At 45.0% G+C, this 16,385-nt stretch overlaps 1 protein-coding gene across 1 annotated transcript; it reads left to right on the plus strand.

The window, feature by feature from the left end:
* The first annotated feature begins 5,857 nt into the window (after positions 1-5,857).
* Positions 5,858-15,829, plus strand: med1 (mediator complex subunit 1). Its single transcript, XM_084040562.1, has 16 exons — positions 5,858-6,017; positions 7,230-7,336; positions 7,793-7,871; positions 8,170-8,224; positions 8,432-8,564; positions 8,719-8,747; positions 8,878-8,949; positions 9,074-9,148; positions 9,494-9,657; positions 9,775-9,886; positions 10,007-10,131; positions 10,230-10,357; positions 10,524-10,725; positions 10,837-10,932; positions 11,073-11,178; positions 11,264-15,829. The coding sequence occupies exons 1-16, from the start codon at positions 5,897-5,899 to the stop codon at positions 15,168-15,170; spliced, it is 5,511 nt and encodes a 1,836-aa protein (XP_083896688.1). The 5' UTR covers positions 5,858-5,896; the 3' UTR covers positions 15,171-15,829.
* The last annotated feature ends 556 nt before the right edge of the window (positions 15,830-16,385 follow it).

Here is a 16,385-nt window from a genome sequence, read left to right on the forward strand (position 1 = left end):
TCAAAAACACATATCTGTTGAGACCCTTGTGCGTGGGCGGGGGGGACAAGTGCGGACAAGCAGAATATATCTAAACAGAGGAAGATGGATAGACAGTGAAAGGGCCACTGCTGTTTGTCCATTCATCTCAGGTGTACGCGGAAGAGCTCAACTATGGCAGCTCATCCATCAGCCACAGGGATACTGAGCCTTCTGGAACCGAACCAAAAACCATCTTTATCCATCACGCATCTCAGCCCTCCTCTTTTCTCTTCTTGTCTCTCATATTTTTTTTTCTTGTCTCCGCCTTTTGCAGAATATTTGATTTTTCTGGGCATAGTTTTTGGTTTTGCTCGTGTCCGAGCGTGTTAGTTTGCTGACGAGTGGCCAAAGCTGTGGAGGGAAAAGATTTGGGGAAACAAAAAGAACAAAAAAACAAAAAAAGTGAAGGGTCAAGGAGTGAAGCTGAAAGGAGAATGACAATAAGAGTGTGTAAAGAACATGTGTGTGTGTGTGTGAGGAAGGGAGAGAGCGAGAGCAAGGTAAGCAGCTACACAGCAGCTGTCGACCTAATTCCTCCTTAACGCAGTGCTTGTGCTCTGATTAAGAAAACGATCTGGCCTTTAATTTCCTCCCGACACCGGCTAATGCTCTGTATCTCAATCGCCTTCCCTAGCCCTTCCTCTCACCACGGCGAGACAACAGTCTGCAGCCTTTGTTTAGCCAATCAGCATGGTCTACGAAGAAGTCACACATTAACAACTCCACAAAAATCGACAATTGTTCAATCATTCCCATAACTGTTGGGGTTTTTTTTTTTTTATGCGAGTGCAGACTTTTTAATGACAAAACCTGGACTGAAGTCAAAACGGCAGTCTTGCATTAAAGCTCGGGGGGGGAGTGCAGATGGCATCATGCCCCAAGAATGATGTAGTCACAGGGAAGAAAATAACTGGAAATAAAGGGTAAAATATTGTTATGCCACAATAATGTTCAAAACAGAAAAAAGCCTGCGGTGGGTTAGCATGACAGATAACATCTCTGTCATACAATGAGGGAGGACACATAATCTGTTCCATAATCTGCAAACACAAGCAGTGTGTGAGTCGAATGAATACAACTAAGCAAAATGTAAGGAAGACCTTTGAGTTCATCACATGTCCAGTTACACAGTCAGAGTAAATCTATGGGTGGCATCCGTGGAAAATAATTGAGACCAGACACGTGCAAAACCTGCACCGTTCTACGACATGCATGCACCGCAGTTCACTCAAGCAATCACTCACGAGGCAATTCCCACAGGTTTGAGATGCCACCGCCGAAGAGGAAAACGCTCACCACATCACAGAAACTCACTTTTGTTTCCCACCACTGGAAGTGATGGACATTCAGTCATGGATATGGTGAAAAGCAAATGTAGGGCTAGAAACAAGTTGGTTTGATTGGGTGACCTTGATATCTAATTTAGACAAAGCACATTTAGTGATAATAAGAGAGTTAATGTGACAGAGCACTTTCTCAATTCATGTTCCTGCACATTTCTGCATTCATCAGATGACTTTTGGGGACAGAAGACAGAAGAGATTGTCATGACTTGGTCAACAACGAAAAATTGAAAGCAAGGAACAACACATCACGCCCAAGTCTACAGCGTTGCATGATTGTGGTCTTTGTAGTATGTTTACTAGTTGACATGAAAAACAGGATATGACATGAGATGATATCAGATTGATTTCTCCCTTGTGTTCATATGTGAAATCGGCAAGTTTACGTTGGTTTGGACTAAAAAGCTGATACTGTAAGTAACCATTTGAACACCTTGCAAAGACGTCTACTTCTTCTGTGGATGAAGCATCCTTTCGTGACATGATTTTTTAGATAGAAGTGCACAAAGCAACCTCCCAATACGGGACAGCAAATTTGGAAAAAAAAGAGCTAAAACATTGTCGAGAAATTGTCAAAACTATCATTTGAAACGTACCCCTTAAAACAAAAGCAGGCTCAAGAGGTACTGTACTATTCCAAACTGGAAGAGGAGAAGTACTGACAGCTTACGTGGTTATTAAATTTGACATTTTTCTTTTGTTTTCTTTCAAGGTGGCCGAGTAAACATCGGCTTATACGCTGTAGACCGATCTTAGTGCAAACGCAAATATAAGTGTGGCGGTAAATCCAAGGTAAACATGAGGGTTTATACACACAACACACACACATGTAACATTCGGACTGCCATGCGGAGTGTATGTGAGAGAGGTGGCGTTGCTAGGAGCACCAGGTTGTGTGCAGACAGTGGTAACAGAGTAGAGGCGGTGGCGGCGGCGGCGGCGGCAGCCTGGTGGTGGAGAAGAAAGGAGTGGAGCAATGCCAAGAAGATTCCCCCTGAGAGGCTGCAGGACGGGGAGAACGAGACAGACAGACAGAGAGGGAGAGAAGCATGAGGGCACGCTGATATGATCATGTGTTCGCCACCGAGTGATATAAGAACAATCTACCAAGACTAATATCTAAAAGGGGGGGTATTTCTGTACTCCAACTTGGATATAACTCTAAAATAGAAAAAGGCCCACTTATTTCTGCTTTTAGGAGAGAGAATATTATCGCATGGATGCGAGGAAATGGTGATGGCGGAACAGCAGGAGGGGGAAGATGGCTTACAAGGTTGACTGGAGGGATGAGAGAGAGAGAGCGAAAGAGAGAGATGGAGTCAATCTGTTGGGGCTCATGTTTGCCGTCCCTCCTCATGTCACCCATCCGTCAGATAAACTGTTAGCCTATTTCCAACCATCCCACGTCACTTCCTCACCTCTGCGCGTTACCCCGCTGCGCCTCTCCCTCGCTTTCTATTTGTTGTCTCCTTTTCCCCCCCCCCAATTTCTCCCTTCCTTCTTCCTCCCGTGCTCTTCCTTCCCTTATTTTGTCTTTAAATGGGGAGTCGTGTGAACAGGCTATGCAAATGAGATGGTTATTACCCCACTGCTCATCAAGCCGCGCAGAGGAGACATTAATAGGCTGATGAATATGCATGTGAATTTGTTAATTAAGTTAATTATTCTGCTGAAAATGCATTCGTCTTCCAAGGACATCTTCCCCAGGATTTCAACCTGCTCCACTCATTAGTCATGCGATATTTCATACACAGAGTGAGAAAGAGAGAGGGAGGCAGACAGTGGGAGGGAGAATGGAGGGGAGATGAGACAATGCTGTTTTTGGAAAGAGGGTGCCATGAACAGTTGGCGTTGTAAAAGTATGGGGTAAAAATAATGCGTCTTAATGTCATCGGCGCTCACAATGGGATGTGCAGTATAACTACCCATATTAGCAAACCACACCCTGGTTTCCTGATATGGTACATTATTCCCAAAGAGCTGGAGTTTATACTTTCAGAGTTTTCAGCTTTTTTTTTTTTTTTTTTTTTGCGCTTCCTTCTACCTCACTGGTTACTTCTCCCTAATTGCTTATTAAAACCCTCTTAAATGAACTTTTTGTGCCAACTTTCCAACACATTAATTAATTGTTGTAGCCAATTAAGTGCCGTTGTGCAAATGAGCCTCATCACAAATGGTCCTATAGGGCCGACCCCTCCTTTTTCTCTCCCTCTCCCTCTGTCTCTTGCACTTCCCTCCCTCTATCAACCTCCCTGCTAGTCTTCCCAGCTGCCCATGCACTTCAAGGCACTCGGTGCCAAAGAAGCAGAAACTGTGTCCTGGTAATGCTTCACTGTTTTCTGGACTGTTTCCAGCCTTGGGGGGGGGGCTCACTGATCTCAAACTTATGCGATAGGTGAAAAACAAAAGGCACACTCTATTCCTTTTGTTTGGCACATTAATAGACGAGTCAGCTCAATAAAACAGCTTGTAAACCAGCCACCAAACCGTATAGCAAATCTGTTATTTACATTGTCTCGGAAATTTGTCTGGTAACCATGAATCGTAGTGCGGGCACGCTTGCATCGAAATAGCCTTTTTTTTTTATTTATTCACATCAGGTAAAATGCGAGTTCACCAAGAGAGATGGTGAAAAAGGAGGGTAGTCAACTTCAAAGCGCTCGATAAGGTTGCCAAGCTGTTCACACATCTCCATCCCCTGTGTTAAAAACTGGAAACATGCAGGGGAAATCAAATACATGTGTTTATAGAGATGTTACACGGCCATCTCCCCCAACACCAGGAGATTTTCACAACGTAAGGAAGTTAGGAACAAAGGATGAGAAGTTTTGTGTGCGTCGTACTTGATTACGGTTGAGTCGGTGGGTTGTAAAGTGATGTAAAAGATGTGCAATAGGAAATAGGAACGAGAAAAAAAAATCCTTATCGCGCAAAGGCTCAAAGTAACAATCAGAGAATTCATACCGCATATAGCGACAGATCGGCCTTATTTTGTTGAACCCCTTCCAAATTCAGCAGAGTCAAGAGGGCACTAAAAATGTCTTTAACAGAGTGGGCAAGATAGCCTTTTTGGGCAATGTCACAAGTCCTAAACTGCTTTTTTATGAGAAGCTGTGGCATTATCCAGCTCTCGGGTGAAATAATGTGAACATTTCTACATCATGATGTTAACAACATGAAGTGACACGTCTTTCAGAATAGGGGCTGAACTTTCTTTTCTTCTCCCCCCCGTGTCTGGCCCTGCCCACTCTACTCCTGCCATTCGGACGTGGCACTGATACACCCACCAGGAGGATTAGGGAAGGTTTAACAACTGTGCCAGCCTCGCTCCCCGTGCCACCCCTTCCCTCGGCACAGAAGGGGGTCCCGCTTGGCATGGCAAGGTGAACTAGCCTCTGATTGATGGGCATGGTTTCAGCCCGCTACTGTGCTCCCCAAGGCCCGTGCCTCCCTTTCCTTTCTCCTACTGCTGTCTTGGCAGCGGTGCCCACCTCCTCTTCCATGCCAGGCAGCCAGCTAAAGCTCCTGGTGGGCACATCAATTACATAGCGGCACCTCCCCTCTTTTCTCATGTCTATCTGTGGGTCTGTCTACTGTCTCAGACGATGCCAATCTGGTCCTTCTCCATCTCCACTGCTGTCTATAGCCATCTTCAGCGTGTGTGCAAATGTGTGTGTGTGGTTTTATATTATACCCATGTTCACAAATAGCCTATATCTTTGCATATGCACAAATGCACATGTATTCATGCACACACCCCTGCTCCCTCTCTCAGGCAGGTCATAATGGTTGGTGGGAAAATCCTCCCCAGAGAGCACTCATTGCCACAGGCTCAGCTGTACAATAGGCTCAGGTGTGTGCTTGTATATGTGCATGTGGTTGCCTGTGCATGGCTGCCTTTTACCGTTTTACATTTTTTTAAATTCACTATTATCTATTGCTTTGTGTGACTGCTTTATAAATACGGGGCATAAAAAGTCGAAATTAAGGGGGGGGGATCTGCATTGTTTTGTTTCTGAAGTCGATTAACATGAATATTTCAACCTTCCTTTGGATTTTGGCGGCTAGTTAGTCTTGGCATATCATGAATCATTTCCTCGTGGAGATTGTACGCCATCTGGAGTCTTCATCAGATCATTGTAGTTTATTTTAAGCACGCAGTCAAGCCAGGAGAATGGAATATTGAAGGCATGTTTCTTCTTAAATTATATTGATAAATAATCGAAAAAAATATTGTAGAATTACTGAACTTTGGAAAATTAAAACCTGCCCCTATTTTTATTTATTTATTTATTATAATTTATTATGCTGGCCTGTTAAATAAGTCACATATCTAAATAAAATAACATCTCACATTAAAGATAAAGTCACCCATGTATAAGCTGGACTTAAATGTATAGTAGAAACAAAACGGGGAAGAGAAAAGCGTTTGGAATTCGCCCGCGGCGCTTACGAGTATGGTACAGTACGGAAGCCCAGATGGGGAAGCTAGGCAACCGTAGCGGGGAAACTGAAACGGGTAGTGGGGCACAATGGCGGCGGGGCCTGGTGTTACTATGCAGAGCGGTAGCCCTGCGAGAGAACTGTCCCTCTCGGTCCAGCAAGGAGGGAATCAAAGTCATGGAGATCGGAACAAATCCGAAGACGTAACAGGTAAGAATACCACCCGTGTTTAATACTGTGGGCTTCCCTGTTTTTTGTTATTATAACGATCTTGCTTGTTGGATAAGGCGACTGAGGCTAACTATGGCTAACGGCTAACTTAGCCGAACCTGTAACGTTAACGTTGTTATGATGTATGCCTTTTGACACATATATATTGGGGTGAATCTACAACTCTTTGGGAAACTTAAACAATGCAGTAATGTAAAACACAAGTTGATGGCAGTTGGCAGGGCGTCATGTTGAAATAGCTGCTAGCTTCTTCGTAGTAAGCAATTAGCTGACGGTAGCAACTTGCTAACATCAACTTTATAGAAACACTAGCGTTAGGGAGTACGCAATGCTCTCTGAAAGTATTCAAGTGACAAGTTTGCCTTATTTTGACATGTAGCGTTGAACAAAAAGTACATGTCACCCCACCTAAGATAACGTTACCCAACGTGAACTAATAAACTGTGGCATAGTAGCCCATTATGACAGATTGTGTTATCGAAACATTAGCCTGTGTTGTGTTGACACCATCATGTCTATTTGAACAGACTGACAGTGATGATGTGTTTTCAGAATGTCATGTGACTCGATTGATTGACGTCTTTATGCTGTGTTTTGGTTTTCGGGTTATGCTAATGGTATGTTGATGACCCCCAGAGAATCGCAAATTACAGAAACACGATGGCATTAATGTGAATTGCACTATTTGTAGGGAACGTAGAGATCCGCTGGTGTCTTTGTTTTGGTTGTCGTGATCTATTGCTCATCATATCTTATTTTTAATTTATATTACGTACTACCTACACATTTGTAGATCGTATTAATTTTATTTTTTAATATTTTAGATTATATTTCTGATGGGATAATGCATGTAACACAGTATACACTTTGTTGCCAGTTTATAAGATACATCTAGCTAAAACTTATGGCATCAAATGCAACATTACCCAGTAATATTGACAGTCCTGCAGTACATGCAACCATCATGAAGGTTATAATGTCTGAGTTTGTGTTGATTAATCTTAATAATCATTTTTGGAAGATTTAGTTTGTTGCGTACAAAATTAAGTGGCAATTGAATGTATTTTGACTGCAGTTGAATATGTGTGGTGAGGCTGGTATTTCCTTTTAAAATAGCACAAGCAATGTGTATAACTTGTGGTTTTATTTGAATATTATCTTGTATGTTCCATCTTTTTTCTTCTTTTTCAGAGGCAGAGAAGCAGAGTCGGATGGTTGCTTTGCTGGAGAAGCTTCATGCCAAACACAATGCTTCACGGCCATGGCAGGAGACCTGCAAGGTTGTCCGTCAGGCTATGGTGAGACGGAGACATCTTTCTCTGAGAAAATAATACGTTTGAATTCACAAAGCACTTCTTTAAACCAGGTTTTAATTTACCTTGACCAGTAGTTCAGGGTATCAGCTGTCACTCCTCCTGGTTGTGCTTTGACAAACCTAACTTACTGCATAGAGATGCACCAATACCAATACTGATATCGAATAACGGTCCATTATCACCTCAAATAGTTTTTCTTGGTGTTTTTTTATTTTTCACTTCCCTATTATGATAATGATCTAGACAGCCTTTTCAAGGTCTTGTGACGATATAATAGAAATTTATCACAATCAACTTATGGTGAATGTTTTTTTGTCCTAAACTACTGACTAAGCCAGTACAAGACAGACATGAGCATTACATCTGGTTGAAGAAGTGTTTTACCTTTTCTCCGCTGTATTATCTTATTGCTCTGTTCTACTTTACACCGTGTCCCAGGAGAAACGCGGTGTGATGAATGCTACAGGTCACCAGCTCCTGCTCACCTGCTTGGAGACCCTGCAGAGAGCGCTGAAAGGTGAGGCTGTCAACTCACAGCACAGAAACACAGGGGAGAGTAGGGCAACGTATTCCATTAGAATGTATTACTTTCCATCAATTAGAAAGGGAAACGAAACTGTATGTAGACTGAGATTAAGTATTTGAACATTATAGTGAATTTAAAGTGGTAAAGCAAGGTAATAATGTAAGCGCATGCTCTTATAACCAATCTGCATTAATTGAATGCATAGGCATTGACATTAGGCAACACTTTAATGACATATACTGTTATATAATTTTAAACGTTCCCCCCCTTCTCTGCCTTCTTTTTTCAGTTTCATCTCTGCCCTCCATGACAGATCGTCTAGAATCTATTGCTCGGCAAAACATGTAAGTTTGTTCCCTTTTGCCAAGTACAGGACATAGAGGCTGATTCCAGATTGTTGTTATCTGTGCTGTTTTCCCAGTAATTACCCACCGTGGACTCAGTCAGCAAGAATAATTACTAAAGCCATTTTTAAACGGACTAAAGCGAGACTAATCACGCTCTGCCATTTTCCTGATTTTTTTTTTTTTTTTTTTGTCTTCTCTGAACAGGCTTGGCTCACACCTCAGCCCATCAGGGACCGAGTGTTACATCACCTCAGACATGTTTTATGTGGAGGTGCAGTTGGACACCAATGGCCAGCTAGTGGATGTAAAGGTGGCTCATCAGGGAGAAAACCCTACGGTCAGTTTACTGTAACTTCCATATGGCTGCATAAAACTTCTATACTTGTGTGTTGCAATTGTTTTCCTTTCATAAATTCTTTTTATGCGCCTCGGTGAAAGTGCTGTCCTTAAAAGTGTCTTATAGTATTCTTTTCTTGATTTGTTGAACACAGAGTTGTCCTGAGCTGATCCAGCATCTCAGGTGAGCAGAAACCTCACATTTCACTATAGGGTTTCTTATCTCCGCTTTTGTGGAGTTAACACAGGCACCCTTGAGACCTACCTGTATTTGTCTAAAAGCTAAAATCCCTTCCTCACCTACATCTCATCAGGGAGAAGAACTTCGAGGAGTTTTCCAAACATCTGAAGGGACTGGTCGGACTATACAAGCTCCCCGGAGACAAGTAAGTAATACTTATAGCCTATAAGGATTTCAGGAGCCAATCTTAAAGACATACTTCATGCCTTTTATGTTATGTGTTGTTTTTGTGTCAGTTATATCTAATTATCTTAATTTCTGTGTTCCAGTAAGCTGAAAACCAAGATGTATATTGCACTGCAGTCTTTGGAGCTTGATCTTACCAAGATGATGCACATGTTTAGGTAAGTGCACAAAATCTACAAAACAAAAAGTTGTTACCTTATACATCATCCTTGGTATATTTGGGGCTAAGAGTCTTTGGCATACACAGTAAATATTTAATACAACGTCATTATTTAAGCTACCCTACGATCATCCAGAGACTCGAACAGGGAAGACATTCTCACAATGTTAAAGGGTACAATTGCTGATTTTGGAAAGTCTAATATTAACAGAATGTAATCTATGAAATATATTAGTGCAGCTTGTAAAATATACATCTACTTAACTGGTAGCGCAAATTCATACCTTTTAATAATTTGAACATCTCTTTTTGTAAAACAATGATTTTATTGTGTGTTCTCTAGGTTAGCAACCAATGCTAATGCCGTGGAGACCATTCTTCATGGCGGCGTGGGCTTGCTCACAGCCAGGAGTGGTGGCCATCTTGTTTCTCTTCAGTGTTACGTGTCCCCTTATGACATATTTGAGGAGGGACCGGGCTCCCAGCTCAACTTACCCGACGGGAATGGTAAGAGAATAAAGGAAGTGGATGAATTCATAAATGTACGCAGGACATAAGCCATTAGCCGTGTGATTTGCTAAAGGATTGTAACTATCTCCTTGTCTGGACTCTTAATCGATGCAGTTCCACGCTCTCTGGGTGTCGGTGTTTCCGTGACAATCGAGGGAACCTCCGCTGTCTACAAGCTTCCAATCGCCCCACTCATCACTGGATCCCACCCAGTTGATAATAAGGGGTAAGAATGTGTACATGCATACAAAAAAATGCACCACTCTTTGACATAATGTGTCATCTGAGTTCCCCAATGCAGAAGTACAAGAGAACAGCCGATTAATTTATCTTTTGTGTAATTCAGGACACCTTCCTTTTCCACTGTGACCAACTCCAACTGTGTGGACCTGCCAGCTTGTTTTTTCCTCAAGATGAACCGGCCCATGCCTTTCTCACTGTCTTTTATTCAGAGGCTGGGAAATGCTACTTGTGAGTATTTTTTTGAAGTCATTATTATGCACTTAAAGCACAATGCTTGTTTCATTTGATCTTATGGACTTAAAACCTCTCTCCATTTTTTTTCGCAGCGATCCCTGTGTTTGAGAGCTCCCCCAGCCTCTCACCTCTCTACCAGTTAATTGTTCAGAGTCAACGCCAGCTCCTGGAGGAGGGCAGCTCTACACCCCCGTCATCACATAACATGCACTTCTTTTCTGTGAGTAGACACACATGCAATACAGTGATCCACATCAATATGATCTATTTTATCATGCCTCTGCGTCAGCAGAACCTGGAGGGAATAAAGATACAGACAATACATACAATTTTAGATTCCTTAACCACAGAAATCACTCTAAGATAACGCCGTTATGTTTTCACAGGTGTTGCCAGATCAACAGCACTGCTACTTCCTTAATGGTGATGCCCCGGTGCAAGACGGCCGTTCTCTTCAAGGAGCACTGGTGTCCAAGATCCCCTTCCGCCACCCAGCACAAGTGCCACTCTTGTTGGATATCATCCGGCACCAGGCAGCCTATAACACCTTGATTGGCAGCTGCGTGAAACGAACTTCCATCAAAGAAGGTTAGTATCTGGCCCCTTATTTACTGTATTTGGTCAACATGCACTCTCTTTTTTTTGTGTCTGTGTTAATCACAGTTGACAAGTGTAGCATCTTTGCTGCTGTATCCTCAGACAGTGCAGGCCTGCTGCAGTTTGAAGTATGTCCTCTTACCGACTCAAGTTTCAGCGTCTCTTTCCAGCATCCGGTCAATGAGTCATTAGTCTGTGGTGAGCAGCACTTAATCAAATATCTACAAAATCTCATTAATCCAGCATATGTTGATATTACTATACAATACAACATTCTCCTAGGGGGATACTATGTACTTGATCTGAGTCCTGTGTCCTACCTGGCCTCTTTCCTCTAGTGGTAATGGAGGTTATTGACTCCAGACAAGTATCCTGCAAGCTGTATAAAGGACTGTCAGATGCCCTGATCTGCACTGATGAATTCATCACTAAAGTAGTCCAGCGGTGAGTTTGTAAATTCCTCCTGAATGTGTAAACGTGCATATAGTATTTTTTATTTTTATGCTAATTGTTTCCTTACCCCCTATAGATGCATGTCCATCCCTGTAACCATGCGGGCCATTCGGAGGAAAGCTGAGACCATCCAGGCAGACACTCCAGCCCTCTCACTAATTGCACAGACAGTGGAGATCATGGTGAAGAACAATCTGCCACCTTCCGGTAGTCCCACCTACAACATGGCAGTAGGCGATGGAACTAACCCCATGGGACTGCCTGGGCTCACGGGGGGCAACACGCCAACCGGAGGGGGACCCCCTGGGGGACCCAATTTTGGTGGTCCAATTACTTCTCTCTTTGGAGTTTCCCGAACAGAGAGGCAAGCCCAAGGAGGAGAGTGCCTAAACCAAGGAGGCGCGGCTGGCCAGCAACAGCTGCAGCAACAACAGCAGGCTGGACAAGGCCATGTAGATGACTACAACAAAGTCACCCAGAACCCCATACTGACCAGTCTATTACAGATAACTGGGAGTGTGGGATCTAGCCCCAGCTCCCAGAATGCACCACCACCCCACCAAACTCCACCCCCAACATCCTCCCCTGCCAGCAACACCAAGAATCATCCAATGTTGATGAACCTGTTGAAAGACAACCCCACACAGGATTTTGCCACTCTGTACGGTTCTAGTCCATTAGAGAGGCAGAATTCTTCATCTGGCTCCCCACGGACTGAGAGCATGGGTTCAGCCTGCCCTGGAGGGAGCACAAAAGGGAAGAAGAAGCGCCCACGGATGCCAGAAAAGGGTGGGGTGATGCCTGGAACCGCCCCAGGTGGTGGAGTTGGTGGGTTAGGCATGAAATCACAACCGGGATCTTCCATGCCACAGCATCACCAGCACCATCAAGTCTCACATGAGGATGACTTCCACCGTGAGCTCCTCTCCATGGATGTGGACGCATCTCAAAATTCTATCTTTGACGTTAATCTGACTGGCGATGGCCTAGACACGCCGCACAGCATAACTCCGGCACCTAGCCAATGTGGAACTCCGCCTTCTGGCCCCAACATACCTTATTCCCAGTCTCACGTACCGTCTCAGCAACAGCAACCACCAGGTGCTGCACCGCCTCGTATGGTCCGCCTCTCTAGCTCTGACAGCATTGGACCTGATATCACAGAAATCTTGTCAGATTTGCCTGAGCAGACGGGGAAAGGCGGGAGTGGGAGCCATGGCCAGCACCCAATGGGCAGTGGTGGAGAGGATGGAGGCCCCCTAGGTACCCCCATCCGTGACTCCTCCAGCTCCGGTCAGGGCAGCGCAGTGTTTGATTCAGCAGACATTTTTAACACCAACAGCAATGAGAATCCTTTCACTGATGCTGCCGACCTGATTGCTGAGGCAGCTGCAACTGCCGCCACACCCACCAGCGATTCTTCTTCCAACAACTTCTTCCCTGATGCTGCTGACTTCAACCCTGACCTCCTTACCTCAGGCCATGGCTTCTCCCAGAACTACTTTGATGACAGCTCTCCAAGTGCAGATGGAGATATGGACCTGGTCAAGGGTTTTGGGGCAAGTAGCCAGCAGAATACACCGTCAGGAACACCTCAGAATCCCACTCCACATGGGCAGAGCACCCCAGAGCCATCAATGAAGGACCCTTTTGATATGGGGATCGTTTTTGGAGGCAACAGTGGTGGTGGTAAACCGCTTCTGGGGCAAGCTCCTGATATGGGAGATACACATGGCGGGGGGTCTCAGAGCCCCCTCATAATGGGCCTCGCAGGGACATGTGGTGATTTTAAAAGCGCAGAACCCAAAATGAAACAGCAACAGGGACTCATGCGGCCAAAGGATGAAAATGGGGGTAGTGGAGGGAGCAGTTCTGGGATGGGGATGGGAAGCAGTTCGACAGAGGGCAAACAGGTCAAACGTAGCAGGACCCCGTCGAGTGAGGGAAAGTCTAAAGAGAAGCCTCCTAAACGCAAAAAGCTGGACCCTGATGGGAAGTCCCCCTCTCACAGCTCAGGGGGACGACCATACACGCCTCCTAGTGGTGGCTCAGGCTCTGGGGGAAGCATGACTGGAGGAGGCTCCAAGTCTCCTGGTAGTTCAGGACGCTCGCAAACTCCTCCCGGTGGTGCCACACCTCCAATTCCCAAAATAACAATTCAGATCCAAAAAGGGACCATAACTGGGGGGAAAACATCATCCCATAGTGGATACACATCCAGCAGCTCAGCCACAAGCAGCACAGGTGGTGCAGGGGGAACCAATAGCAGCAAAAGCCACCATTCTCACTCCTCTTCATCTGGGAAGATCAAGTCCAAAGAAGGCTCCACAACACAAGGCAACAGCTCCAAGCCAGGGAGTGCAGGGATGGGGAGTGGAAGTGGGTCGTCCCAGTCTAAAGGCTCATCTCAAGGAATGGGTGTAGGCAAACCAGGATCCTCCCCAATCACCAAACATGGGCTTTCTGGGCCTGGAGGTAGTGGTAGTGGACTTGGAAGTGGTAATAAAATGAAGCCTCAGGGGGGTAAGCCTCCTGGGTCTCTTATGAATCCTAACATAAAGCCTAACATCTCCCCTTCTCACTCCCGCTCCAGTAGCACTAGTGATAAATTGTCATCTCCTATGAAAATGCAGCAGTCCCAGGTTCCTGGAACACCGCCTTCTTCCAAGGCTAAATCACCAATGGGATCAGGAGGAGGTAGCTCTGGAGGGTCCAAGTCTTCTGGTGGAGGCATGAGCTCCCAGAAGCCAATGGGTGGGAGCTCTTCTGGCTCCACATCGTCCTCGTCATCCTCCAGCTCCTCCTCATCCTCCGGTTCCATGAACTTCTCAGGAGGCTCCCAGTCTCAATATGGGGGTGGTGGAGGTGGAAGCGGAGGGGGAGGAGGGGCAGGAGGAGGAAGTGGAAGCAGTGGCGGAGGCGGTGGAGGCGGGTCAAGCGGGGGTGGAGGTGGTAGTGGTGGAGGGGCTGGTCAGAACAATGCAAACAACCCCAACGCCAAAGGGAAGTCACCTAGTCGAAACAAAAAACCCTCTCTGACGGCAGTCATCGACAAACTGAAGAGTGTAGGTGGAGGGGGAGTGGGAGAGGATGGTTGTGAGGTGGGCCCCCCAGCAGGAGGAACTGGATCGGGATCTGCTCCCGGTGGTGGTGGTGGACCTGGAAACGTTCCCGGCAGTGGACCTTCAAACATGGGCCCTTCCAAGCATGGCTCGTCGTCCCAAAGCGGGGAGTACAAGAGGGAAAAGTCCGATAAAGAGGCAAAAGCAAAAGTGTCCGTTTCTGGCGGGAACAGCGGTGATAAAAAGCTGATGGACCCAAAAACAGGAGGGGGGAGTGCAACCGGTTTGGCCAAAATTATAATAAGCAAACCCGACGGCGGATCCCCGAGCATCAAGGCCAAAGTGACCCTTCAGAAAGCCGGGGAAGGGTCTGGGGAATCTATGCGTCCCCAGATATCCAGTCTCAAAGCTTCCCCCCTCTTCAGTGGCTCTACTCCCAAGCACGACCGCTCCTCCCCGAGCCACAGCCGCTCCCCGGGATACACCCCGCTCAACCACGACAGCGAGAGTGAGTCGGGCAGCAGCTCCGTAGCGGAGAAGTCCCACCAGAACAGCCCCAGCTCGGACGACGACCAAACCATTCGCCCGCTCCCCCCCCAGGACTACATGAGCTCCATCCCTCTCAGCTCCGGGGAGAAGCACAAGAAGCACAAGAAGGAGAAGAAGAAGCAGAAGGAGAGGGAACGGGAGAGGGACAGAGACCGAGAACGGGACAGGGACAAAGAGAAGAAGAAGTCATCTATGTCCATGGGGCCGTCATCGCACCCAATAAAAGCAGACAGTTGGTCCCGGTCCCCCATCTCGGCTTCAGATTCATCTTTGTCCATGCTGGGCTCAGAGCGTCCATCCAGGCCCAGCCCAATGTATATGAGAAATGAAGATGATGACCTCATGGACTCAGCCCTCACTGGCAACCTTTAAATTGTCTTTTTTCCCCCCCTCACGTTTTTAGCACGTGCCTTTTAACATAAAAATTAAACTTCTATTTATTTAACTCTAAAGCCACCAATGAGGACTGGATATAAGAATATTGTGGCTCCCTGAGAGATCATTGTCCTGTTTAAAACCATATTTTAATGTCCTAATTTACTGTTTCAGTATCCGTGTGTAATATCTAGGGAGGGGGATGCCTGTTTTATATGACAGCGGTTATTCAAAAACCAACTTCCTTAAGCTTCATTAAGAGAATGGATTCAAACAGTATAGATTCAGAGACATCATTTTTGTCTTTCCTGTGATGTCAAAAAAGTATTTCCTTTTCACATTGAATGCCCCCATATTAAGCGCTGTTAGTAAGTCATTGTTGTTCCATACAAACATACCAGACAGCCACTAAATAAGTATGACTTCTGTTTAAAAAAAAACAAAGTATTACGAAGCAAAAAGGATAAAGTGTTCAGCTGCCTTGTTTTTCAGATATTTTTAGATTTTGATACATTTTAAACTGTTGATGTGTAAGTTAGTGTAGGTATAGAAGAGTGCAACTGATGATGACGATGGAAGAAAAGAGACATGCTGGTCATTTTTTTAACTGTAAAAAAATTTGGAAGCTTGAAATAAACATTTCACTTCTGGAAAATGTTCACCGTTATGTTTCTGTATTTAAATTTTTGTAGCGTGCAAGCTCTAGTAAAATTTAAGTAAGTCTATTTATCCATATTAATTTAAATTGAATGTAAAAATCTGTAAATTCTACATTAATTCTTTATAACTATTTTGAGCATCTTATCTGTTAAATTAATGTGTTTTTTCCCACCCAACCAAAAACCTACACTAGATGGCAGCAGTGTATCGGGTTGCTCAATCAGTTGAAGCAACATCACATGCTACTTAGTAACGAGTTACACAGTCCCAGAGGTGGCGCATAGAGGTTAAATGGAATTTCACGCCTTGATTCACACACATTACAGAAGAAGATTTGTGGAATTACGCTGCAAGTAGACGGACAAAACATAGGGACTGAAGATGCACAAAACAAATCACTTAGGATGGGGACACGGAATATCTTATGTCCTCTTAGTCTCCCTCCAAAGTCGGCCTCCGTTGTTGTGCACACCAAATAGCAAACCTGAATCCTGTTTATTGCATTCAAGCTCGTGATTTCTAAGAGATCTCACTGGTTAAAGGTGTTTTCAC

The sequence above is a fragment of the Eutrigla gurnardus genome, assembly GCF_963514095.1.
Source record: "Eutrigla gurnardus genome assembly, chromosome: 22".
Classification (NCBI taxonomy): domain Eukaryota; kingdom Metazoa; phylum Chordata; class Actinopteri; order Perciformes; family Triglidae; genus Eutrigla; species Eutrigla gurnardus.

Bases quoted from the DNA above. Each gene is read 5' to 3' on its own strand.
- med1 (XM_084040562.1), top strand. From the start codon at position 5,897: ATGGCGGCGGGGCCTGGTGTTACTATGCAGAGCGGTAGCCCTGCGAGA. The intron at 8,225-8,431 runs GTAAGTTTGTTC...TTCTCTGAACAG, and splicing joins TCTATTGCTCGGCAAAACAT to GCTTGGCTCACACCTCAGCC. The intron at 9,887-10,006 runs GTAAGAATGTGT...TGTGTAATTCAG, and splicing joins CACCCAGTTGATAATAAGGG to GACACCTTCCTTTTCCACTG.